Source organism: Salmo salar, unplaced genomic scaffold (assembly GCF_965601325.2).
Source record: "Salmo salar unplaced genomic scaffold, fSalSal1 ptg000687l, whole genome shotgun sequence".
Lineage (NCBI taxonomy): Eukaryota > Metazoa > Chordata > Actinopteri > Salmoniformes > Salmonidae > Salmo > Salmo salar.
In genome coordinates, this window is record NW_027675464.1 from 189,010 (window position 1) to 215,422 (window position 26,413).

At 40.0% G+C, this 26,413-nt stretch overlaps 2 protein-coding genes across 2 annotated transcripts in view; both read left to right on the forward strand.

The window, feature by feature from the left end:
• The window catches only part of LOC145877130 (uncharacterized), a 167,746-nt gene that overhangs the window by 17,028 nt on the left and 124,305 nt on the right, over window positions 1-26,413 (forward strand). The gene's annotated exons all lie outside the window — the stretch shown is intronic.
• On the forward strand, window positions 8,839-24,853 carry LOC145877109 (uncharacterized). The gene is made up of 2 exons (XM_082972403.1): window positions 8,839-8,842; window positions 22,408-24,853. Exons 1-2 carry the CDS (start codon window positions 8,839-8,841, stop codon window positions 23,694-23,696), a joined length of 1,293 nt encoding a protein of 430 aa, XP_082828529.1. The 3' UTR covers window positions 23,697-24,853.

Genomic DNA, 26,413 nt, shown 5'->3' on the forward strand with positions numbered 1-26,413 from the left:
CTCCTCTTCTTTTACAGTAACATCCTCCTCCTCTTTCACTCTGAACGCATCTTCCTCTTCTTTTACTGAAACGTCTTTCTCTTCTTCTTTCACTGTAACAGCCTCACCCTCTACTTGTTTTTGTATTGAAACAGCCTCCTCTTCCTCCTCCTCTTTGACGAGAGCTTCTTTCTCCGTCCAACAGACCTCTTCTTTAGCAGGAGGAGAGTAGCTTAGTGAGCGCATGGTCGGAGATGTTAGCTAGCTAAGCTAATGCTAACTTAACCAGCCCGCTAGCTGAATAATAACAACAACACCGTAAATATGAAATTAAATCGGATAACTAACTAGACGACAGAAGTGGGTTTAAAACACAGTGGCTAATATACACTAAAGCATCTAAAGAGCTTTATTGTTCGGCTATTTTGTCTAGCAAGCTACCGAGGTGGCTGACTAACTGTTGTTGCTGTTGAACGAAGCGTTCCGTCCACTAGATTTTACGTCACAACAACAGCATTACCTTAAATTCCCACACCGCCATCTGCTGACTGGAGTGGGTAACATAGTTGAGTAAAATGTATATTATAATGTTCAGACAAAAAGTTAAACGGTAGGAACTTCCTGAATTGGAATTACCCCTCTACACATGTACTGCACTGGAATTATCCCATTGGCTGGCAGAAACGTGCAGTTTCGTTTTTATTGGGCCATCAAAGCTGTGTCAGGGATTTTTGTGATTGGTTCCATTTCAGTCACATGTGCATAAGGGAGAGGTGGTGTCTGATGTCTGCAGGTCAATGCAACTGAGAAATATGATCCTTGCAATTATTCTCTGTGAATATCAGCAGTGGGAATGATTGTGAAATATGATCCTTGTAATTATTCTCTGTGAATATCAGCAGTGGTAATGATTGTGAAATATTTAGTTCATTTCATCAGAGCAACATGATAATTAATGATTTCTGAACAACCATTTTTTATTTAATGTCTATTAAGAATATCTGATCAACTTTATTTCACTTGGTGATGTTTCATTATAGAGAACATAACAATACATGACATCTACAGTGGTGATGTTTCATTATAGAGAACATGACATGACAATACATGACATCTACAGTGGTGATGTTTCATTATAGAGAACATAACATGACAATACATGACATCTACAGTGGTGATGTTTCATTATAGAGAACATAACATGACAATACATGACATCTACAGTGGTGATGTTTCATTATAGAGAACATAACATGACAATACATGACATCTACAGTGGTGATGTTTCATTATAGAGAACATAACATGACAATACATGACATCTACAGTGGTGATGTTTCATTATAGAGAACATAACAATACATGACATCTACAGTGGTGATGTTTCATTATAGAGAACATAACAATACATGACATCTACAGTGGTGATGTTTCATTATAGAGAACATGACATGACAATACATGACATCTACAGTGGTGATGTTTCATTATAGAGAACATGACATAACAATACATGACATCTACAGTGGTGATGTTTCATTATAGAGAACATGACAATACATGACATCTAAGTAGCTGAATATGATTATGGACTAACACTTTGAAGGACACAACTCATGTTGTTCTGGTTAAACAGTGGGGATTTTTTTTACAATTAGGAAATAATATGTCATGTTTTACTCGTACCTCAGCCAGCATTGTGAATGGTTAGGAAATAATATGTCATGTTTTACTCGTACCTCAGCCAGCATTGTGAATGGTTAGGAAATAATATGTCATGTTTTACTCGTACCTCAGCCAGCATTGTGAATGGTTAGGAAATAATATGTCATGTTTTACTAGTACCTCAGCCAGCATTGTGAATGGTTAGGAAATAATATGTCATGTTTTACTCGTACCTCAGCCAGCATTGTGAATGGTTAGGAAATAATATGTCATGTTTTACTCGTACCTCAGCCAGCATTGTGAATGGTTAGGAAATAATATGTCATGTTTTACTAGTACCTCAGCCAGCATTGTGACTGGTGTCTGATGCAGTGACATACTAGACCATGACAGTAAATCTAATACTTAGGTGTTTTTAGTCATCCATGAAAGGTCTGGGGTGGTTCTGTGGTTATAAGTTACTGACCTTGGAATACATTTCTGGCCATGCTGGCAGGGTCTGAATCAAACCCAATGTCCACCTGGTACACTGGCAGGGTCTGAATCAAACCCAATGTCCACCTGGTACACTGACAGGGTCTGAATCAACCCAATGTCCACCTGGTACACTGACAGGGTCTGAATCAACCCAATGTTAAGGGGAGGGAAGATTGGTCAAGAGGGTGATGATTATTGTTGTTCTACTGCATGATTGTTATGCAACAACACTGTTTACAAAAGCTTTGTTAAAGAACAAGTTGTTGTTTGTGTCGCACTGCTTTGCTTTATCTTGGCCAGGTCGCAGATGAAAATGAGAACTTGTTCTCAACTGGCCACCTAGTTAAATAAAGGACTTGTTCTCAACTGGCCTACCTGGTTAAATAAAGGACTTGTTCTCAACTGGCCTACCTGGTTAAATAAAGGACTTGTTCTCAACTGGCCTACCTGGTTAAATAAAGGTGAATTTGTTTAATTTTTTTGTTTGTTAATTTTTTTACAACATTAACAATGTCTACACTGTATTTCTGATACATTTTATTATTATTTTAATGGATGAAAAATGTGCTTTCTTTAAAAAACAAGGACATTTCTAAGTGACCCATAACTTTTGAACGGTAGTATATATCTACATGATGTATTGTTACACCATGTAGGAGCAGTATAGACCTAGTCTGTTCATTATATACATCTACATGATGTATTGTTACACCATGTAGGAGCAGTATAGACCTAGTCTGTTCATTATATACATCTACATGATGTATTGTTACACCATGTAGGAGCAGTATAGACCTAGTCTGTTCATTATATACATCTACATGATGTATTGTTAGTCCATGTAGGAGCAGTATAGACCTAGTCTGTTCATTATATACATCTACATGATGTATTGTTACACCATGTAGGAGCAGTATAGACCTAGTCTGTTCATTATATACATCTACATGATGTATTGTTACACCATATAGGAGCAGTATAGACCTAGTCTGTTCATTATATACATCTACATTATGTATTGTTACACCATGTAGGAGCAGTATAGACCTAGTCTGTTCATTATATACATCTACATGATGTATTGTTACACCATGTAGGAGCAGTATAGACCTAGTCTGTTCATTATATACATCTACATGATGTATTGTTACACCATGTAGGAGCAGTATAGACCTAGTCCTATAGCAAGTCCTATATTATTTTAAACTAATACAATTGTTCAGAAAAATATATTTAATTTAACATGTAATTCTCAAAAGGTAGGGGTCTGAATTATTGCCACCCATGTTTTCAATACTCCAGCACCCTCCCCTTGGGAGGATAATGACACTGAAATGTTTTATGAGATTAGAGAACACATTGGGTGGGATCTTAGACCATTCCTCCATACAGAATCTCTCCATGTCCTTGATTTATTTAGTCTGTCTTATGGACTGCCCTGTTCAATTCAAACCACAGGTTTTCAATGGAGTTCAAGTCCGAAGACTGAGATGGCCATTGAAAATGTTGATTTGTGTGCCCAATTAACCATTTCTTTGTGGATGTTGATGTGTCTTGCTGGAAGATCCACTTATGGCCAAGTTTCAGCCTCCTAGCAGAGAGGTAACCAGGTTTTGGGGTAAAATATCCTGGTAGTGGGTAAAGTTTATTTATTTATTTTTTACAGTAATTTTAGCTCATCTTTATCAAGGGTATCAATAACTAGGTGCTTGTTTTGATATCTAGTTATTTCACTGAATCAGAAATACAGATGTGGAGTAGATGTAGAGTTTGTTTTAAATTCTCATAAAAAAAATCTGAACTAATCAAACAACACTTGTTGCTCTTTGTACGTGTTGATATAATATTAATATTTAATGGAGAGAAAAAAACGTTTCCCTAAACTGCTTTATAATATTATAATTAAATGAAGAATAAAAATAGTTTTCCCTCCTCAACTGCGTTTCCTCCCTCCAGACAGCAGATGGCGATATGTGTCTTTCAGGCGATGTTTCTAGTGTGACGTATAATCTAGTGGACGGAACTCTTCAACAACTGCAGCCACCTCGGTAGCTCGCTAGCCAACAAAGTCGGAACATTCAAGTTCTTTACACAATTTCGTGGTTTATTTGCTACTATGATTTAAACATACTTATGTGGAAACAACTAGCTACCCCATTTAATTTCATATTTACGTTGTAAGTCAACTAGGTGGCTGGTTAAATTAGCACTAGTCTAGTCGCTAATGCTAACTAGCTATTATCTCCGACCATGAGTTCACTAAACTACTCTAATCCTGTTAAAGAAGAGGTCTGCTGGACGGAGAAAGAAGCTCTGGTGAAAGAGGAGGAGGAAGAGAAAGATGTTACAATACAACAACAAGTAGAGGGTGAGGCTGTTACAGTGAAAGAAGAAGAGAAAGACGTTACAGTGAAAGAAGAGAAAGACTCGTTCAGAGTGAAAGAGGAGGAGGATGCAGTTTTTGGAGTGGAGGATGAAGTGAAAGAAGATGAAGTCGTTTTTGGAATTAAGGCTGAAGAGGGGTCAATTACTGTCAATGATGAAGAGAAGACTGGAGAACTGATTAACACCAGTAAATACAGTGAGTACTATCTAATAAAACAGGGACATTGATCTGATTAACACCAGTAAATACAGTGAGTACTATCTAATAAAACAGGGACATTGATCTGATTAACACCAGTAAATACAGTGAGTACTATCTAATAAAACAGGGGCATTGATCTGGTTAACACCAGTAAAAACAGTGAGTACTATCTAATAAAACAGGGACATTGATCTGATTAACACCAGTAAATACAGTGAGTACTATCTTATAAAACAGGGACATTGATCTGGTTAACACCAGTAAATACAGTGAGTACTATCTTATAAAACAGGGACATTGATCTGATTAACACCAGTAAATACAGTGAGTACTATCTTATAAAACAGGGACATTGATCTGATTAACACCAGTAAATACAGTGAGTACTATCTTATAAAACAGGGACATTGATCTGGTTAACACCAGTAAATACAGTGAGTACTATCTTATAAAACAGGGACATTGATCTGATTAACACCAGTAAATACAGTGAGTACTATCTTATAAAACAGGGACATTGATCTGGTTAACACCAGTAAATACAGTGAGTACTATCTAATAAAACAGGGACATTGATCTGATTAACACCAGTAAATACAGTGAGTACTATCTAATAAAACAGGGACATTGATCTGATTAACACCAGTAAATACAGTGAGTACTATCTAATAAAACAGGGACATTGATCTGATTAACACCAGTAAATACAGTGAGTACTATCTAATAAAACAGGGACATTGATCTTTTATTATTTATTTATTTTAAATCACCTTTATTTAACCAGGTAGGCAAGTTGAGAACAAGTTCTCATTTACAATTGCGACCTGGCCAAGATAAAGCAAAGCAGTTCGACAACATACAACAACACAGAGTTACACATGGAGTAAAACAAACATACAGTCAATAATACAGTAGAAAAATAAGTCTATATACAATGTGAGCAAATGAGGTGAGATAAGGGAGGTAATGACAAAAAGGCAGTGGTGGCAAAGTAAATACAATATAGCAAGTAAAACACTGGAATGGTAGATATGCTGTGGAAGAAAGTGCAAAGTAGAAATAATGGGGAGCAAAGGAGCAAAATAAATAAATACAGTAGGTGAAGAGGTAGTTGTTTGGGCTAAATTATAGATGGGCTATGTACAGGTGCAGTGATCTGTGAGCTGCTCTAACAGCTGGTGCTTAAAGCTAGTGAGGGAGATAAGTGTTTCCAGTTTTAGAGATTTTTGTAGTTCGTTCCAGTCATTGGCAGCAGAGAACTGAAAGAAGAGGCGGCCGAAGGGGGAATTGGCTTTGGGGTTGACCAGAGATATACCTGCTGGAGCGCGTGCTACAGGTGGGTGCTGCTATGGTGACCAGTGAGCTGAGATAAGGGGGGACTTTACCTAGCAGGGTCTTGTAGATGACCTGGAGCCAGTGGGTTTGGCGACGAGTATGAAGCGAGGGCCAGCCAACGAGAGCGTACAGGTCGCAGTGGTGGGTAGTATATGGGGCTTTGGTGACAAATCGGATGGCACTGTGACAGACTGCATCCAATTTATTGAGTAGGGTATTGGAGGCTATTTTGTAAATGACATCGCCGAAGTCGAGGATCGGTAGGATGGCCAGTTTTATGAGGGTATGTTTGGCAGCATGAGTGAAGGATGCTTTGTTGCGAAATAGGAAGCCAATTCTAGATTTAACTTTGGATTGGAGATGATTATAGTGAGTCTGGAAGGAGAGTTTACAGTCTAACCAGACACCTAGGTATTTGTAGTTGTCCACATATTCTAAGTCAGAACCGTCCAGAGTAGTGATGCTGGACGGGCGGGCAGGTGCAGGCAGCGATCGTTTGAAGACCATGCATTTAGTTTTACTTGTATTTAAGAGCAGTTGGTGGCCACGGAAGGAGAGTTGTATGGCATTGAAGCTTGTCTGGAGGGTTGTTAACAAAGTGTCCAAAGAAGGGCCATTAGTATACAGAATGGTGTCGTCTGCGTAGAGGTGGATCAGAGACTCACCAGCAGCAAGAGCAACATCATTGATGTATACAGAGAAGAGAGTCGGCCCAAGAATTGAACCCTGTGGCACCCCATAGAGACTACCAGAGGTCCTGACAACAGGCCCTGCGATTTGACACACTGAACTCTATCAGAGAAGTAGTTGTTGAACCAGGCGAGGCAATCATTTGAGAAACCAAGGCTGTTCAGTCTGCCAATAAGAATGTGGTAACTGACAGAGTCGAAAGCCTTGGCCAGGTCAATGAATACGGCTGCACAGTATTGTTTCTTATCGATGGCGGTTAAGATATCGTTTAGGACCTTGAGCGTCACTGAGGTGCAGTTGCTGTTTGAGGTGAAGAAACATTTGTTTTGAGAAGCTCCACAACTCATTAGTGGTGGTGCATTAAGACAATCAGAAATACTATCAGACATCCCCAAATGGGCACATTTATAGGCCTACATTTGCACACAGGCCAGGTAGACTAGTCCTACTTCTATATGGGTAACCAGGTAGACTAGTCCTACTTCTATATGTGTAACCAGGTAGACTAGTCCTACTTCTATATGTGTAACCAGGTAGACTAGTCCTACTTCTATATGGGTAACCAGGTAGACTAGTCCTACTTCTATATGTGTAACCAGGTAGACTAGTCCTACTTCTATATGTGTAACCAGGTAGACTAGTCCTACTTCTATATGGGTAACCAGGTAGACTAGTCCTACTTCTATATGTGTAACCAGGTAGACTAGTCCTACTTCTATATGTGTAACCAGGTAGACTAGTCCTACTTCTATATGGGTAACCAGGTAGACTAGTCCTACTTCTATATGGGTAACCAGGTAGACTAGTCCTACTTCTATATGTGTAACCAGGTAGACTAGTCCTACTTCTATATGTGTAACCAGGTAGACTAGTCCTACTTCTATATGGGTAACCAGGTAGACTAGTCCTACTTCTATATGGGTAACCAGGTAGACTAGTCCTACTTCTATATGTGTAACCAGGTAGACTAGTCCTACTTCTATATGGGTAACCAGGTAGACTATTCCTACTTCTATATGTGTAATTAGGTAGACTAGTCCTACTTCTATATGTGTAACCAGGTAGACTAGTCCTACTTCTATATGGGTAACCAGGTAGACTAGTCCTACTTCTATATGTGTAACCAGGTAGACTAGTCCTACTTCTATATGTGTAACCAGGTAGACTAGTCCTACTTCTATATGTGTAACCAGGTAGACTAGTCCTACTTCTATATGGGTAACCAGGTAGACTAGTCCTACTTCTATATGCGTAATTAGGTAGACTAGTCCTACTTCTATATGTGTAACCAGGTAGACTAGTCCTACTTCTATATGTGTAACCAGGTAGACTAGTCCTACTGCTATATGGGTAATTAGGTAGACTAGTCCTACTTCTATATGTGTAACCAGGTAGACTAGTCCTACTTCTATATGGGTAACCAGGTAGACTAGTCCTACTTCTATATGTGTAACCAGGTAGACTAGTCCTACTTCTATATGGGTAACCAGGTAGACTAGTCCTACTTCTATATGGGTAACCAGGTAGACTAGTCCTACTTCTATATGTGTAACCAGGTAGACTAGTCCTACTTCTATATGGGTAACCAGGTAGACTAGTCCTACTTCTATATGGGTAACCAGGTAGACTAGTCCTACTTCTATATGTGTAACCAGGTAGACTAGTCCTACTTCTATATGGGTAACCAGGTAGACTAGTCCTACTTCTATATGTGTAACCAGGTAGACTAGTCCTACTTCTATATGGGTAACCAGGTAGACTAGTCCTACTTCTATATGGGTAACCAGGTAGACTAGTCCTACTTCTATATGGGTAACCAGGTAGACTAGTCCTACTTCTATATGGGTAACCAGGTAGACTAGTCCTACTTCTATATGGGTAACCAGGTAGACTAGTCCTACTTCTATATGGGTAACCAGGTAGACTAGTCCTACTTCTATATGTGTAACCAGGTAGACTAGTCCTACTTCTATATGTGTAACCAGGTAGACTAGTCCTACTTCTATATGGGTAACCAGGTAGACTAGTCCTACTTCTATATGCGTAATTAGGTAGACTAGTCCTACTTCTATATGTGTAACCAGGTAGACTAGTCCTACTGCTATATGGGTAATTAGGTAGACTAGTCCTACTTCTATATGTGTAACCAGGTAGACTAGTCCTACTTCTATATGGGTAACCAGGTAGACTAGTCCTACTTCTATATGTGTAACCAGGTAGACTAGTCCTACTTCTATATGTGTAACCAGGTAGACTAGTCCTACTTCTATATGTGTAACCAGGTAGACTAGTCCTACTTCTATATGGGTAACCAGGTAGACTAGTCCTACTTCTATATGTGTAACCAGGTAGACTAGTCCTACTTCTATATGTGTAACCAGGTAGACTAGTCCTACTTCTATATGGGTAACCAGGTAGACTAGTCCTACTTCTATATGGGTAACCAGGTAGACTAGTCCTACTTCTATATGGGTAACCAGGTAGACTAGTCCTACTTCTATATGTGTAACCAGGTAGACTAGTCCTACTTCTATATGTGTAACCAGGTAGACTAGTCCTACTTCTATATGTGTAACCAGGTAGACTAGTCCTACTTCTATATGTGTAACCAGGTAGACTAGTCCTACTTCTATATGGGTAACCAGGTAGACTAGTCCTACTTCTATATGGGTAACCAGGTAGACTAGTCCTACTTCTATATGTGTAACCAGGTAGACTAGTCCTACTTCTATATGGGTAACCAGGTAGACTAGTCCTACTTCTATATGTGTAACCAGGTAGACTAGTCCTACTTCTATATGTGTAATTAGGTAGACTAGTCCTACTTCTATATGTGTAACCAGGTAGACTAGTCCTACTTCTATATGTGTAACCAGGTAGACTAGTCCTACTTCTATATGTGTAACCAGGTAGACTAGTCCTACTTCTATATGGGTAACCAGGTAGACTAGTCCTACTTCTATATGTGTAACCAGGTAGACTAGTCCTACTTCTATATGTGTAACCAGGTAGACTATTCCTACTTCTATATGTGTAACCAGGTAGACTAGTCCTACTTCTATATGGGTAACCAGGTAGACTAGTCCTACTTCTATATGTGTAACCAGGTAGACTAGTCCTACTTCTATATGGGTAACCAGGTAGACTAGTCCTACTTCTATATGGGTAACCAGGTAGACTAGTCCTACTTCTATATGTGTAACCAGGTAGACTAGTCCTACTTCTATATGTGTAACCAGGTAGACTAGTCCTACTTCTATATGGGTAACCAGGTAGACTAGTCCTACTTCTATATGTGTAACCAGGTAGACTAGTCCTACTTCTATATGTGTAACCAGGTAGACTAGTCCTACTTCTATATGTGTAACCAGGTAGACTAGTCCTACTTCTATATGGGTAACCAGGTAGACTAGTCCTACTTCTATATGCGTATTCAGGTGTGCGTCTTCACTCAACATTGACAGGAGTGTTTCAAACAAAAGACAATTAATAAATTGACAACAATCTTGCGGGGTCAGGTATGGGTGGTCTGCCAGGGGCCGTTTCATTTAGTATCCGTTTGGGTCGGCATGAGGAATGATTGTATTTCCCCATAGTATGTTGTACCGATGTTGACCAACTGAAAGGGAGTGTAACTTTATGACTATAATTACTGTTCCCTGAAGGAGGGAAACGAGGTACAACACCTGTTTGGCCCCACCCCTTCCTGGGTCGGGGAAGAGCGATATTAAATTGAATATGACCTAAGGCTCGTATTTCTGTGTTTATTATATTATAATTAAGTCTATGATTTGATATTTGATAGAGCAGTCTGACTGAGCGGTGGTAGGCAGCAGCAGGCTCGTAAGCATTCATTCAAACATTCATTCAAACAGCACTTTCCTGCGTTTGCCAGCAGCTCTTAGCAATGCTTGAAGCACAGCGCTGTTTATGACATCAAGCCTATCAACTCCTGAGATTAGGCTGGCAATACTAAAGTGCCTATAAGAACATTCTGGGTGGCAGCGTAGCCTAGTGGTTAGAACGTTGGACTAGTAACTGAAAGGTTGCAAGTTCAAATCCCCGAGATGACAAGGTACAAATCTGTCGTTCTGCCCCTGAACAGGCAGTTAACCCACTAAAGGTAAGAAAATATATAAATTAAATAAATAAATAAAAATGTATATGAATTTCAAATGATATAGAGAGAAATAGTTATATGTTAAAAGCTTTTTTACATGGCACATATTGCACTTTTACTTTCTTCTCCAACACTGTGTTTTTGCACTATTTAAACCAAATGGAACATGTTTCATTATTTATTTGAGACTAAATAGATTTTATTGATGTATTATATTAAGTTAAAATAAGTGTTCATTCAGTATTGTTGTAGTTGTCATTATTACAAATATATATAAAAAATCGTCCAATTAATCGGTATTGGCTTATTTTGGTCTTCCAATAATCGGCATCGGCATTGAAAAATCATAATCGGTCGACCTCTACTATGTTATCGTTGGTGATGTTATGGGTGGACCTCTACTATGTTATTGGTGGTGATGTTATGGGTGGACCTCTACTATGTTATTGGTGGTGATGTTATGGACCTCTACTATGTTATTGGTGGTGATGTTATGGGTGGACCTCTACTATGTTATTGGTGGTGATGTTAAGGACCTCTACTATGTTATTGGTGGTGATGTTATGGGTGGACCTCTACTATGTTATTGGTGGTGATGTTAAGGACCTCTACTATGTTATTGGTGGTGATGTTATGGACCTCTACTATGTTATTGGTGGTGATGTTATGGGTGGACCTCTACTATGTTATTGGTGGTGATGTTATGGACCTCTACTATGTTATTGGTGGTGATGTTATGGGTGTACCTCTACTATGTTATTGGTGGTGATGTTATGGGTGGACCTCTACTATGTTATTGGTGGTGATGTTATGGGTGGACCTCTACTATGTTATTGTTGGTGATGTTATGGGTGGACCTCTACTATGTTATTGGTGGTGATGTTATGGACCTCTACTATGTTATTGGTGGTGATGTTATGGGCCTCTACTATGTTATTGGTGGTGATGTTATGGGCCTCTACTATGTTATTGGTGGTGATGTTATGGGTCGACCTCTACTATGTTATTGGTGGAGATGTTATGGGTGGATCTCTACTATGTTATTGTTGGTGATGTTATGGGTGGACCTCTACTATGTTATTGGTGGTGATGTTATGGACCTCTACTATGTTATTGGTGGTGATGTTATGGGTGGACCACTACTATGTTATTGGTGGTGATGTTATGGACCTCTACTATGTTATTGGTGGTGATGTTATGGGTGGACCTCTACTATGTTATTGGTGGTGATGTTATGGGTGGACCACTACTATGTTATTGGTGGTGATGTTATGGATCTCTACTATGTTATTGGTGGTGATGTTATGGGTGGACCTCTACTATGTTATTGGTGGTGATGTTATGGGTGGACCTCTACTATGTTATTGGTGGTGATGTTATGGACCTCTACTATGTTATTGGTGGTGATGTTATGGACCTCTACTATGTTATTGGTGGTGATGTTATGGGTGGACCTCTACTATGTTATTGGTGGTGATGTTATGGGTGGACCTCTACTATGTTATTGGTGGTGATGTAATGGACCTCTACTATGTTATTGGTGGTGATGTTATGGACCTCTACTATGTTATTGGTGGTGATGTTATGGGTGGACCTCTACTATGTTATTGGTGGTGATGTTATGGGTGGACCTCTACTATGTTATTGGTGGTGATGTTATGGACCTCTACTATGTTATTGGTGGTGATGTTATGGGTGGACCTCTACTATGTTATTGGTGGTGATGTTATGGGTGGACCTCTACTATGTTATTGGTGGTGATGTTATGGGTGGACCTCTACTATGTTATTGGTGGTGATGTTATGGGTGGACCTCTACTATGTTATTGGTGGTGATGTTATGGGCCTCTACTATGTTATTGTTGGTGATGTTATGGACCTCTACTATGTTATTGGTGGTGATGTTATGGGCCTATACTATGTTATTGGTGGTGATGTTATGGACCTCTACTATGTTATTGGTGGTGATGTTATGGGTGGACCTCTACTATGTTATTGGTGGTGATGTTATGGGTGGATCTCTACTATGTTATTGGTGGTGATGTAATGGACCTCTACTATGTTATTGGTGGTGATGTTATGGGTGGACCTCTACTATGTTATTGGTGGTGATGTTATGGGTGGACCTCTACTATGTTATTGGTGGTGATGTTATGGGTGGATCTCTACTATGTTATTGGTGGTGATGTAATGGACCTCTACTATGTTATTGGTGGTGATGTTATGGGTGGACCTCTACTATGTTATTGGTGGTGATGTTATGGGTGGACCTCTACTATGTTATTGGTGGTGATGTTATGGGTGGACCTCTACTATGTTATTGGTGGTGATGTTATGGGTGGACCTCTACTATGTTATTGGTGGACCTCTACTATGTTATTGGTGGTGATGTTATGGGTGGACCTCTACTATGTTATTGGTGGTGATGTTATGGGTGGACCTCTACTATGTTATTGGTGGTGATGTTATGGACCTCTACTATGTTATTGGTGGTGATGTTATGGGTGGACCTCTACTATGTTATTGGTGGAACTCTACTATGTTATTGGTGGTGATGTTATGGGTGGACCTCTACTATGTTATTGGTGGTGATGTTATGGGTGGACCTCTACTATGTTATTGGTGGTGATGTTATGGGTGGACCTCTACTATGTTATTGGTGGTGATGTTATGGGCCTCTACTATGTTATTGGTGGTGATGTTATGGGTGGACCACTACTATGTTATTGGTGGTGATGTTATGGGTGGACCTCTACTATGTTATTGGTGGTGATGTTATGGGTGGACCTCTACTATGTTATTGGTGGTGATGTTATGGACCTCTACTATGTTATTGGTGGTGATGTTATGGGTGGACCTCTACTATGTTATTGGTGGTGATGTTATGGACCTCTACTATGTTATTGGTGGTGATGTAATGGGCCTCTACTATGTTATTGGTGGTGATGTTATGGGTGGACCTCTACTATGTTATTGGTGGTGATGTTATGGGTGGGCCTCTACTATGTTATTGGTGGTGATGTTATGGGTGGACCTCTACTATGTTATTGGTGGTGATGTTATGGACCTCTACTATGTTATTGGTGGTGATGTTATGGACCTCTACTATGTTATTGGTGGTGATGTTATGGGTGGACCTCTACTATGTTATTGGTGGTGATGTTATGGGTGGGCCTCTACTATGTTATTGGTGGTGATGTTATGGGTGGGCCTCTACTATGTTATTGGTGGTGATGTTATGGACCTCTACTATGTTATTGGTGGTGATGTTATGGGCCTCTACTATGTTATTGTTGGTGATGTTATGGGCCTCTACTATGTTATTGGTGGAGATGTTATGGGTGGATCTCTACTATGTTATTGGTGGTGATGTTATGGGTGGACCTCTACTATGTTATTGGTGGTGATGTTATGGGTGGACCTCTACTATGTTATTGGTGGTGATGTTATGGACCTCTACTATGTTATTGGTGGTGATGTTATGGACCTCTACTATGTTATTGGTGGTGATGTTATGGGTGGACCTCTACTATGTTATTGGTGGTGATGTTATGGGCCTCTCCTATGTTATTGGTGGTGATGTTATGGGTGGACCTCTACTATGTTATTGGTGGTGATGTTATGGACCTCTGCTATGTTATTGGTGGTGATGTTATGGGTGGACCTCTACTATGTTATTGGTGGTGATGTTATGGGTGGACCTCTACTATGTTATTGGTGGTGATGTTATGGGTGGACCTCTACTATGTTATTGGTGGTGATGTTATGGGTGGACCTCTACTATGTTATTGGTGGTGATGTTATGGGTGGACCTCTACTATGTTATTGGTGGTGATGTTATGGGCCTCTACTATGTTATTGGTGGTGATGTTATGGGTGGACCTCTACTATGTTATTGGTGGTGATGTTATGGGTGGACCTCTACTATGTTATTGGTGGTGATGTTATGGGTGGACCTCTACTATGTTATTGGTGGTGATGTTATGGGTGGACCTCTACTATGTTATTGGTGGTGATGTTATGGACCTCTACTATGTTATTGGTGGTGATGTTATGGGTGGACCTCTACTATGTTATTGGTGGTGATGTTATGGGTGGACCTCTACTATGTTATTGGTGGTGATGTTATGGGTGGACCTCTACTATGTTATTGGTGGTGATGTAATGGACCTCTACTATGTTATTGGTGGTGATGTAATGGGTGGACCTCTACTATGTTATTGGTGGTGATGTTATGGGTGGACCTCTACTATGTTATTGGTGGTGATGTTATGGGTGGACCTCTACTATGTTATTGGTGGTGATGTTATGGGTGGACCTCTACTATGTTATTGGTGGTGATGTTATGGGTGGGCCTCTACTATGTTATTGGTGGTGATGTAATGGACCTCTACTATGTTATTGGTGGTGATGTTATGGACCTCTACTATGTTATTGGTGGTGATGTTATGGGTGGACCTCTACTATGTTATTGGTGGTGATGTTATGGGTGGACCTCTACTATGTTATTGGTGGTGATGTAATGGACCTCTACTATGTTATTGGTGGTGATGTTATGGACCTCTACTATGTTATTGGTGGTGATGTTATGGGCCTCTACTATGTTATTGGTGGTGATGTTATGGGTGGACCTCTACTATGTTATTGGTGGTGATGTTATGGGTGGACCTCTACTATGTTATTGGTGGTGATGTTATGGGTGGACCTCTACTATGTTATTGGTGGTGATGTTATGGGTGGACCTCTACTATGTTATTGGTGGTGATGTAATGGACCTCTACTATGTTATTGGTGGTGATGTTATGGGTGGACCTCTACTATGTTATTGGTGGTGATGTTATGGACCTCTACTATGTTATTGTTGGTGATGTTATGGACCTCTACTATGTTATTGGTGGTGATGTTATGGGTGGACCTCTACTATGTTATTGTTGGTGATGTTATGGACCTCTACTATGTTATTGGTGGTTATGTTATGGGTGGACCTCTACTATGTTATTGTTGGTGATGTTATGGACCTCTACTATGTTATTGGTGGTGATGTTATGGACCTCTACTATGTTATTGTTGGTGATGTTATGGGTGGACCTCTACTATGTTATTGGTGGTGATGTTATGGGTGGACCTCTACTATGTTATTGGTGGTGATGTTATGGGTGGACCTCTACTATGTTATTGGTGGTGATGTTATGGGTGGACCTCTACTATGTTATTGGTGGTGATGTTATGGACCTCTACTATGTTATTGGTGGTGATGTTATGGGTGGACCTCTACTATGTTATTGGTGGTGATGTAATGGACCTCTACTATGTTATTGGTGGTGATGTTATGGGTGGACCTCTACTATGTTATTGGTGGTGATGTTATGGACCTCTACTATGTTATTGTTGGTGATGTTATGGACCTCTACTATGTTATTGGTGGTGATGTTATGGGTGGACCTCTACTATGTTATTGTTGGTGATGTTATGGACCTCTACTATGTTATTGGTGGTTATGTTATGGGTGGACCTCTACTATGTTATTGTTGGTGATGTTATGGACCTCTACTATGTTATTGGTGGTGATGTTATGGACCTCTACTATGTTATTGTTGGTGATGTTATGGGTGGACCTCTACTATGTTATTGGTGGTGATGTTATGGGTGGACCTCTACTATGTTATTGGTGGTGATGTTATGGGTGGACCTCTACTATGTTATTGGTGGTGATGTTATGGACCTCTACTATGTTATTGGTGGTGATGTTATGGACCTCTACTATGTTATTGGTGGTGATGTTATGGGTGGACCTCTACTATGTTATTGGTGGTGATGTTATGGGTGGACCTCTACTATGTTATTGGTGGTGATGTTATGGACCTCTACTATGTTATTGGTGGTGATGTAATGGACCTCTACTATGTTATTGGTGGTGATGTTATGGACCTCTACTATGTTATTGGTGGTGATGTTATGGGTGGACCTCTACTATGTTATTGGTGGTGATGTTATGGGTGGACCTCTACTATGTTATTGGTGGTGATGTTATGGACCTCTACTATGTTATTGGTGGTGATGTAATGGACCTCTACTATGTTATTGGTGGTGATGTTATGGACCTCTACTATGTTATTGGTGGTGATGTTATGGGTGGACCTCTACTATGTTATTGGTGGTGATGTTATGGGTGGACCTCTACTATGTTATTGGTGGTGATGTTATGGGTGGACCTCTACTATGTTATTTGTGGTGATGTTATGGACCTCTACTATGTTATTGGTGGTGATGTTATGGGTGGACCTCTACTATGTTATTGGTGGTGATGTTATGGGTGGACCTCTACTATGTTATTGGTGGTGATGTTATGGGTGGACCTCTACTATGTTATTGGTGGTGATGTTATGGGTGGACCTCTACTATGTTATTGGTGGTGATGTTATGGGCCTCTACTATGTTATTGGTTGTGATGTTATGGACCTCTACTATGTTATTGGTGGTGATGTTATGGACCTCTACTATGTTATTGGTGGTGATGTTATGGGCCTCTACTATGTTATTGTTGGTGATGTTATGGGCCTCTACTATGTTATTGGTGGAGATGTTATGGGTGGATCTCTACTATGTTATTGGTGGTGATGTTATGGGTGGACCTCTACTATGTTATTGGTGGTGATGTTATGGACCTCTACTATGTTATTGGTGGTGATGTTATGGGTGGACCTCTACTATGTTATTGGTGGTGATGTTATGGGTGGACCTCTACTATGTTATTGGTGGTGATGTTATGGGTGGACCTCTACTATGTTATTGGTGGTGATGTTATGGGTGGACCTCTACTATGTTATTGGTGGTGATGTTATGGGTGGACCTCTACTATGTTATTGGTGGTGATGTTATGGGTGGACCTCTACTATGTTATTGGTGGTGATGTTATGGGTGGACCTCTACTATGTTATTGGTGGTGATGTTATGGGTGGACCTCTACTATGTTATTGGTGGTGATGTTATGGGTGGACCTCTACTATGTTATTGGTGTTGATGTTATGGGCCTCTACTATGTTATTGGTGGTGATGTTATGGGTGGACCTCTACTATGTTATTGGTGGTGATGTTATGGGCCTCTACTATGTTATTGTTGGTGATGTTATGGACCTCTACTATGTTATTGGTGGTGATGTTATGGACCTCTACTATGTTATTGGTGGTGATGTTATGGACCTCTACTATGTTATTGGTGGTGATGTTATGGACCTCTACTATGTTATTGGTGGTGATGTTATGGACCTCTACTATGTTATTGGTGGTGATGTTATGGGCCTCTACTATGTTATTGTTGGTGATGTTATGGACCTCTACTATGTTATTGGTGGTGATGTTATGGACCTCTACTATGTTATTGGTGGTGATGTTATGGACCTCTACTATGTTATTGGTGGTGATGTTATGGGTGGATCTCTACTATGTTATTGGTGGTGATGTTATGGGTGGACCTCTACTATGTTATTGGTGGTGATGTTATGGGTGGACCTCTACTATGTTATTGGTGGTGATGTTATGGGTGGACCTCTACTATGTTATTGGTGGTGATGTTATGGGTGGACCTCTACTATGTTATTGGTGGTGATGTTATGGGTGGACCTCTACTATGTTATTGGTGGTGATGTTATGGGTGGACCTCTACTATGTTATTGGTGGTGATGTTATGGGTGGACCTCTACTATGTTATTGGTGGTGATGTTATGGGTGGACCTCTACTATGTTATTGGTGGTGATGTTATGGGTGGACCTCTACTATGTTATTGGTGGTGATGTTATGGACCTCTACTATGTTATTGGTGGTGATGTTATGGGTGGACCTCTACTATGTTATTGGTGGTGATGTTATGGACCTCTACTATGTTATTGGTGGTGATGTAATGGGCCTCTACTATGTTATTGGTGGTGATGTTATGGGTGGATCTCTACTATGTTATTGGTGGTGATGTAATGGGCCTCTACTATGTTATTGGTGGTGATGTTATGGGTGGACCTCTACTATGTTATTGGTGGTGATGTTATGGGTGGACCTCTACTATGTTATTGGTGGTGATGTTATGGGTGGGCCTCTACTATGTTATTGGTGGTGATGTTATGGGTGGACCTCTACTATGTTATTGGTGGTGATGTTATGGGTGGATCTCTACTATGTTATTGGTGGTGATGTTATGGGTGGACCTCTACTATGTTATTTGTGGTGATGTTATGGGTGGACCTCTACTATGTTATTGGTGGTGATGTTATGGGTGGACCTCTACTATGTTATTGTTGGTGATGTTATGGGTGGACCTCTACTATGTTATTGGTGGACCTCTACTATGTTATTGGTGGTGATGTTATGGGCCTCTACTATGTTATTGGTGGTGATGTTATGGGTGGACCTCTACTATGTTATTGGTGGTGATGTTATGGGTGGACCTCTACTATGTTATTGGTGGTGATGTTATGGGTGGACCTCTACTATGTTATTGGTGGTGATGTTATGGGTGGACCTCTACTATGTTATTGGTGGTGATGTTATGGGTGGACCTCTACTATGTTATTGGTGGTGATGTTATGGGTGGACCTCTACTATGTTATTGGTGGTGATGTTATGGGTGGACCTCTACTATGTTATTGGTGGTGATGTTATGGGTGGACCTCTACTATGTTATTGGTGGTGATGTTATGGGCCTCTACTATGTTATTGGTGGTGATGTTATGGGCCTCTACTATGTTATTGTTGGTGATGTTATGGGCCTCTACTATGTTATTGGTGGAGATGTTATGGGTGGATCTCTACTATGTTATTGGTGGTGATGTTATGGACCTCTACTATGTTATTGGTGGTGATGTTATGGGCCTCTACTATGTTATTGGTGGTGATGTTATGGGTGGGCCTCTACTATGTTATTGGTGGTGATGTTATGGGTGGACCTCTACTATGTTATTGGTGGTGATGTTATGGACCTCTACTATGTTATTGGTGGTGATGTTATGGGCCTCTACTATGTTATTGTTGGTGATGTTATGGGCCTCTACTATGTTATTGGTGGTGATGTTATGGGTGGATCTCTACTATGTTATTGGTGGTGATGTTATGGACCTCTGCTATGTTATTGGTGGTGATGTTATGGGTGGACCTCTACTATGTTATTGTTGGTGATGTTATGGACCTCTGCTATGTTATTGGTGGTGATGTTATGGGTGGACCTCTACTATGTTATTGGTGGTGATGTTATGGGTGGACCTCTACTATGTTATTGGTGGTGATGTTATGGGTGGACCTCTACTATGTTATTGGTGGTGATGTTATGGGTGGACCTCTACTATGTTATTGGTGGTGATGTTATGGGTGGACCTCTACTATGTTATTGGTGGTGATGTTATGGGCCTCTACTATGTTATTGGTGGTGATGTTATGGGTGGACCTCTACTATGTTATTGGTGGTGATGTTATGGGTGGGCCTCTACTATGTTATTGGTGGTGATGTTATGGACCTCTACTATGTTATTGGTGGTGATGTTATGGACCTCTACTATGTTATTGGTGGTGATGTTATGGGTGGACCTCTACTATGTTATTGGTGGTGATGTTATGGGTGGACCTCTACTATGTTATTGGTGGTGATGTTATGGGTGGACCTCTACTATGTTATTGGTGGTGATGTTATGGACCTCTACTATGTTATTGTTGGTGATGTTATGGGCCTCTACTATGTTATTGGTGGAGATGTTATGGAACTCTACTATGTTATTGGTGGTGATGTTATGGACCTCTACTATGTTATTGGTGGTGATGTTATGGGTGGACCTCTACTATGTTATTGTTGGTGATGTTATGGGCCTCTACTATGTTATTGGTGGAGATGTTATGGACCTCTACTATGTTATTGGTGGTGATGTTATGGACCTCTACTATGTTATTGGTGGTGATGTTATGGACCTCTACTATGTTATTGGTGGTGATGTTATGGAACTCTACTATGTTATTGGTGGTGATGTTATGGGTGGACCTCTACTATGTTATTGGTGGTGATGTTATGGGTGGACCTCTACTATGTTATTGGTGGTGATGTTATGGGTGGACCTCTACTATGTTATTGGTGGTGATGTTATGGACCTCTACTATGTTATTGGTGGTGATGTTATGGGTGGACCTCTACTATGTTATTGGTGGTGATGTTATGGGTGGACCTCTACTATGTTATTGGTGGTGATGTTATGGGCCTCTACTATGTTATTGGTGGTGATGTTATGGGTGGACCTCTACTATGTTATTGGTGGTGATGTTATGGGCCTCTACTATGTTATTGGTGGTGATGTTATGGGCTAATTTGTTAAACACTTAGTGTACAAACCCTCATTGTCAGGCTGATGGAAAAGCTAGCCAAAGAGCATTTAACTGGTTGAAGTGTTTAACTATAAATCAGTTGATTTGCGACAATAACACAAACATATTAAGCAGGAGATTCAAACGAGCCTTACAATTATAATCCAAAAGTAATGTGAAATGCACTCATAATCAACCTGTAAATGGAGGCTATTTTTGCTGTCAGCCTATGAGAACTCCCCTGAGTTTTCCCCCACGGTGGTGAATTACTGAATAGACACAGAGCTTAATGTGAGTTTCCTTGAGTAGCACTCCTGATCTTGCGCTGTAATATTCAGAATACATCGTGAAAAACTAAAATCTTAGCTCACCATTTTTGCTCCAGGCAGATATACTACATCCATAACTAGTGGTTTCCTCATTAGCAGATATAGTACATCCATAACTAGTGGTTTCCTCATTAGCAGATATACTACATCCATAACTAGTGGTTTCCTCATTACCAGATATACTACATCCATAACTAGTGGTTTCCTCATTACCAGATATACTACATCCATAACTAGTGGTTTCCTCATGACCAGATATACTACATCCATAACTAGTGGTTATTTACCAGATATACTACATCCATAACTACTGGTTTCCTCATTACCAGATATACTACATCCATAACTAGTGGTTTCCTCATTACCAGATATACTACATCCATAACTAGTGGTTTCCTCATGACCAGATATACTACATCCATAACTAGTGGTTATTTACCAGATATACTACATCCATAACTACTGGTTTCCTCATTACCAGATATACTACATCCATAACTAGTGGTTTCCTCATTACCAGATATACTACATCCATAACTAGTGGTTTCCTCATTACCAGATATACTACATCCATAACTAGTGGTTTCCTCATTACTAGATATACTACATCCATAACTAGTGGTTTCCTCATTACCAGATATACTACATCCATAACTAGTGGTTTCCTCATTACCAGATATACTACATCCATAACTAGTGGTTTCCTCATTACCAGATATACTACATCCATAACTAGCGGTTTCCTCATTAGCAGGGAGGAGTTTCTACAATCAGATTGTGTGTGCATCGCCCTCAATCATCGATGTTACTACTAATGTGAAAACAATACAAAATATGACTATTCTTGCTCATTTTGTGGGCCTTTAATCATCTGTCTGACTTTGTTGTTCATGCAGGAGAGAGACGTGACTATCGTGGATCCTCTGGGGAGCCTCAACAACCTCATGATGCTGACGAGGCAGAGAAGAGTCTCTCCACATTAGAACACCTCAAGAAACACCTGCAGACATCCACAGGGAAGAGAACTCACTGCTGCTCTGACTGTGGGAAGAGATTCACCTCCCCATCAGGCATTAAAATTCATCAGAGAATCCACACAGGAGAGAAACCTTTTAGCTGTACTCAATGTGGGAAGAGTTTTACTCAATCAACCAGCCTGATATCACACCAGAGAACTCACACAGGAGAGAAACCTTATAACTGTGCTCAATGTGGGAAGAGTTTTACTAGGTCAACTGGCCTGATATCACACCAGAGAACACACACAGGAGAGAAACCTTATAGCTGTGATGAATGTGGGAAGAGTTTTGTTACATCTAACAGTCTGACTAAACACCAGAGAACACACACAGGAGAGAAACCTTATAGATGTGATGAATGTGGGAAGAGTTATGTTAAATCTAGCAGTCTGACTAAACACCAGAGAACACACACAGGAGAGAAACCTTATAGATGTGATGAATGTGGGAAGAGTTATGTTAAATCTAGCAGTCTGACTAAACACCAGAGAACACACACAGGAGAGACATCTTATAGCTGTGATGAATGTGGGAAGAGTTTTGTTACATCTAACAGTCTGACTAAACACCAGAGAACACACACAGGAGAGAAATCTTATAGATGTGATGAATGTGGGAAGAGTTATGTTACATCTAGCTGTCTGACTAAACACCGGAGAACACACACAGGAGAGAAATCTTATAGCTGTGCTCAATGTGGGAAGAGCTTTAATGAGAAAAGCTGTCTGACTAAACACCAGAGAACACACACAGGAGAGAAGCCTTTTAGCTGTAATCAATGTGGGAAGAGTTTTACTCAGTCAGCCAGCCTGATATCACACCATAGAACACACACAGGAGAGAAACCTTATACCTGTGCTCAATGTGGGAAGAGTTTTACTCGTTCAACCAACCTGAAATCACACTGTAGAACACACACAGGAGAGAAACCTTATAGCTGTGCTCAATGTGGGAAGAGCTTTAATGAGAAAAGCTGTCTGACTAAACACCAGAGAACACACACAGGAGAGAAGCCTTTTAGCTGTAATCAATGTGGGAAGAGTTTTACTCAGTCAACCAGCCTGATGTCACACCAGAGAAAACACACACAGGAGAGAAATCTTATAGCTGTGCTCAATGTGGGAAGAGTTTTACTATGTCTAACAAGCGGACTTCACACCATATAACACATACAGGAGAAACCTCAGCTGTGATCAGTGTGACCAGAGATAATCTGATAAAATACCTCAATCAATGAAATAATGTCACAATGTAGAATGTTTTAACATTGTAGTAGGAGTATTTTAATGATGTCACAATGTAGAACCCTAAACGTTTGTCCCCTGTTCTATTGATTTCAACATGATATGGATATTAGCCTCAGGGGGAAATCCAGGCTCTGAATTGAAAGAGTACTATTTATGTGATTTAACAAAAAATGACTAACAAAAAAAGAGTTGTGTTACACTTACCACGTTGGTGACCCACTTGAATCAAAATGCAACACTTCAAAATGTATCTAGCTGTTTTCTACAAATTATTAAGAAGTTAGTTTTCCGTATTGGATATGAGTTTTGTTTGGGTTCATTCCAAGGGGACGAGAGTTCTAGAAGCTCGTGGTAATTATTATTTTTTTAATTGTTTTTAATTGTTGACAGCCAGTGGACACCATGTTTATATTGGTGAAGGTGAAGCATTGTAGTGGATGGAAGTTGTTTTCTGTTGGTGGTGAGCACGTAAAGTGGAGTTTTTAGAAAAGCCTCTGAGTGTGTATTCCTAAGTGGGGGGCACCTTGGAGGTGTAAACAGGGCTGAGTCAGCTATCTGTGTGAACTGGATGAAAACTAGAATCTTTGTTTACTATTTAAGACAGTTTATGATATAGTATAAGCTAGTAAGGTGCACCTGGAATTATTTTAAACCTGTAATTGTTTTAAACCTGTAATTATTTTACACCTGTACCCCATTTTAGAAGTATTGAAAGATATAAATGTATGAGTTGCAAAATCCTAGGAACTAACCTTGACATAGAAATGTGAAAAATGAAAATATTCCTGTAGGTTAAAATATTAATTGATTATTAATATTAGTTATGTTTGAGAATAGCATTGTGTGACAGGCTGACTTGAAAGATTTTACTCAACATTTTACTGCGTGGCAATACTGTGTTTGGATTCTGAAGGGCATTTATACAAAAGAGGTAGTCTAGACACTGTATTAATACCATTATGCATTTGAATCCCATCTACAGCTACCATCTAAGATATTAATTTCCCTCCACAAGGGGGCGGACATGTAACGTTTCCAAAATGGGATATTATTGTACATGTAACGTTTCCAAAATGGGATAGTATTGTCCATGTAACGTTTCCAAAATGGGACAGTATTGTACATGTAACGTTTCCAAAATGGGATAGTATTGTCCATGTAACGTTTCCAAAATGGGATAGTATTGTCCATGTAACGTTTCCAAAATGGGATAGTATTGTCCATGTAACGTTTCCAAAATGGGATAGTATTGTCCATGTAATGTTTCCAAAATGGGATAGTATTGTACATGTAACGTTTCCAAAATGGGATAGTATTGTACATGTAACGTTTCCAAAATGGGATAGTATTGTTCATGTAACGTTTCAAAATGGGATAGTATTGCACATGTAACATTTCCAAAATGGGATAGTATTGCACATGTAACATTTCCAAAATGGGATAGTATTGTCCATGTAACGTTCTGCCCCCTTGTGAGTTAATAGTATTGCATGCTGTAGCAGGCTATATAAAGAGGAAGACCTCCATTGACGATTCAGTTCGTTGTAACATCTCGTCTGGACAGGTCACCGTCCTAAGTTAGTTAGTTAGTTAGTTAGTTAACAAAGCTAACGTTAGCTAGTTCATTATCACAAAAGTGAGAACTGCTCTAGATTGGAAACTTACGTTAATGAGTGTAAAGCCATGTTGTCTTTATGGAAACGATATACAATATATGGGAAAGAATATAGTTGAGGAAATAATCCAAACCTAGTTGTGCCTAGTTAGGACATAACGTTAGCTAGCTAGCTAACGGTACTGTACTGTAGCTCATACAACGCCGACGGTCAAACCCGGCTTTCTATTATTTACGTTCATTAACTATAGTAACGTTATGGAATATATTCACAGAAAACTATCATTGTCTTCGTTATTCATTATTAGTATGTTATATTATTATAATACATTATTTCGAGACATATTCAGAGCCAAACATCAACCCAACTTAACCTTTTTAACTGTTGTCGCATCCAAACTTGTCACCATCGTTTTCAGTTGTAATTGCGAAGTTCCCGGAAGAAGTCCAGCAACAACGGAGGTTCCTCGATGAACCCACCTTCTAACAAGTTCTTTGAAGAACCTTTTGGGGCTGTTTTTCATTGACCAAGAACCCTACGGTTCTTAGGGGATCTGAGAACAACTCCAGTTGAACCCTTCATTTTTAGAGTGTAGTCGGCTCTATTTACTCTCAGATTCAAACATGATGATTAGTATCAACTGTCAAGTCAGCTGCTGCTGCTCCAATACAGTTTGAGGTGAGATGGTGAACTGACGTTCAACTGGGCAGTCAGCTGCTGCTGCTCCAATACAGTATGAGGTGAGACGGTGAACTGATGTTGAACTGGGCAGTCAGCTGCTGCTGCTCCAATACAGTATGAGGTGAGACGGTGAACTGATGTTGAACTGGGCAGTCAGCCGCTGCTGCTCCAATACAGTATGAGGTGAGACGGTGAACTGATGTTGAACTGGGCAGTCAGCTGCTGCTGCTCCAATACAGTATGAGGTGAGACGGTGAACTGATGTCGAACTGGGCAGTCAGCTGCTGCTGCTCCAATACAGTATGAGGTGAGACGGTGAACTGATGTCGAACTGGGCAG